The following is a 2,360-nucleotide window of genomic DNA, read 5'->3' as shown; positions in this document are numbered from 1 at the left end:
CCCCCTCCCTATCTCTGTCACCCCCTACACCCCCTCCCTGTATTCCTCTCCGTTTTCCTTCCCTCTTACTTGCCGAATTTGGACGCTACCTTTTTTGTGATTCATGGACCAGGATTCCCAAATCCCTCTGTGCTGTGGCTTTCTGCAGTCTTTCTCGGTTTAAATAACATTCAGCTTCTCTGGCAAAGTGTATAAAGTCACATTTTCCCCACATTCTATTCCTTCCGCCCTTTTATTCCCCACGAACCTGACCTGTCTATACCCCTCTACCTTCTCTGTGTCACCCTCACTACTTGCCATCCAATCTGTTGTTGTGTCATTCAGAAACTTGGTGCTAAATATTTGCTTTACTTAGCCAAGTCTGTGATGTCTTTTGTAAATTGTTTGTGACTCCCAGCACCGATCCCCATGACATTTTGAGAGTGACAGCCAGGTTTCTCTCTGCAGTTGGGAACGTGATCCGCGATCACCTTGGACCATGGAAAACGCAGCTGCTTCCGGGCGATCAGGGACCAGTGCAGCTACTGGGATCCGGGAATACAAGATAGTGATGCTGGGGGCCGGAGGAGTTGGGAAGAGTGGTGAGTAGGGTGTACTTTCCTTTCGGGGTGCTGTTATCCTCTCAGCTGGCGGACAGGGCAAACCCCAGAGCAAGAACTGGCTTGATGGACCGCGTCTTGTGTTTTAGCAGTTTGCATCGCGGTGGGGGGTCATTCACTGTGTATGTCAGTGTACTTTTAACACAAGAACAGGAGTTTGTCATGCAAAAGAAAATTTATAAAAGAGAAAATAAAACAGCAGCTAGAAAGAGCCAGCCCCTCTCTCAGCAATATCCTTTACAGATACTCAACTCCAATGCAGCATCATTCCTGACTTCAGTCATTAAACTTTCAACCTTGTCCCTCCCCAGCCTTCCCCACTGTCTTGACTCCTGTCTCCCAACTCCACTTCCCATGTTCTAGGTCCCTGTCACTCACCCTCCCACCTTCATTCCTTGCCCCCCGCCCCATTCTTCCCCCTCCTCCCCCCACCCATCTCTCTCTAACCTCCTCTTCCTCGCACAGGCCCCACCCTCCCCCTCCATATCCCCAAAATCCCACCCTTGCTTATTAAGAGTGGGCACAGCCCCTAGTTGTTGGATCTTGAGCCTATCTCAGTTCTGGAATCATCTTCCTCATAAAAACATTCAGATGCTGCTTGGCTCAGTTCCACCTCCTGCTGGTGACCCTGCTGTCTTTGTTCAGGCCATTTGCTCTCCTGACCCAAACCCATAGGGTCATGGAGCTGTGCAGCACTGAAACAGACCCTTCGGTCCAACCGTTCCATGCTGACCCAGATATCCTAATTCAATCTAGTCCCATTTGCCAGCATTTGGCCCATATCCCTCTAAACCCTTCCTACTCATGTACCCATCCAGATGCCTTTTAAATGGCGTAATTGTACCAGCCTCCACCACTTCCTCTGGCAGCTCATTCCATACAAGCACCACCCTCTGTGTGAAATAGTTACCCCTCAGGTCCTTTTAAATCTTTCCCCTCTCATCTTAAACCTATGCCCGGACTCCCCTACCTTGGGGGAAAAGACCTTGCCTGCTCACCCTATCCATGCCCCTCATGATTTTGTAAACCTCCACAGGGTCACCCCTTCAGCCTCCGATGCTCCATGGAAAATAGCCCCAGCCTCTCCCTGTAGCTCAAACCCGGCAACATCCTTGTAGATCTTTTCTGAACCCTTTCATGTTTCACAACATCCTTTCTATAGCAGGGAGACCACAATTGAACACAGTATTCCAAAAGTGGCCTAACCAATGTCTTGTACAGCTGCAACATGACCCTCCCAACTCCGAAACTCAATGCCCAGTCTGATGTTGTGTGTGGATCTGACAGTAACCCTCAGAAAGAATTGACAGGTTTGATCTAGTATCCGAGTTTAGGATAGTCTCCGTTTGGTCAGTCCAAAGCCAGAAGAGGCACCACGTAGGAAAGAAAGCAACTTGCACACTATGATGCATCACTGCATTCAGGGGTATTTTACGTCAACAACAACTCAGGTTCCCTTTTCAAAACTTCCCAATGGATCTGTCCTGAGCCTCAGGGAAAGACCCCAGGTCACATCAACATCAACTTAGGCCTGGGTAACCAGGAGGTTGGGTTTAAGGAGATTCTCAAAGAAGTGGGTGGAGAGAGAGAGAGAGAGAGAGAGGGTTTTAGGGAGGGAATTGTGCACTTCGATAGGACTCTGGTGTGGCGGTAGTGTCCCTAACTCTGAGACAGGACGCTCAAGTCCCACTGGCTGTGGGGGTGTTGCTATTAACCCATCTCAAGAGCTCAATCACAAATGTGGAAGAATAAAGTAGCTAC

General features: G+C 49.2%; 1 protein-coding gene across 1 annotated transcript in view; it reads left to right on the top strand.

Moving 5' to 3' along the window:
* Window positions 1-444: 444 nt before the first annotated feature.
* LOC125488175 (GTP-binding protein Rit1-like) overlaps window positions 445-2,360 on the top strand; it is a 5,414-nt gene continuing 3,498 nt past the window's right edge. Inside the window, exon 1 of the mRNA XM_048621103.1 lies at window positions 445-581. Within this exon, the coding sequence (XP_048477060.1) occupies window positions 479-581 (103 nt within the window). The 5' untranslated portion in view covers window positions 445-478. The remainder of the gene's footprint in view (window positions 582-2,360) is intronic.

Source organism: Rhincodon typus, unplaced genomic scaffold, assembly GCF_021869965.1.
Source record: "Rhincodon typus isolate 14 unplaced genomic scaffold, sRhiTyp1.1 hic_rhity00000053, whole genome shotgun sequence".
NCBI classification, from domain to species: domain Eukaryota; kingdom Metazoa; phylum Chordata; class Chondrichthyes; order Orectolobiformes; family Rhincodontidae; genus Rhincodon; species Rhincodon typus.
This window is presented reverse-complemented; position numbering and strand designations above follow the sequence as displayed.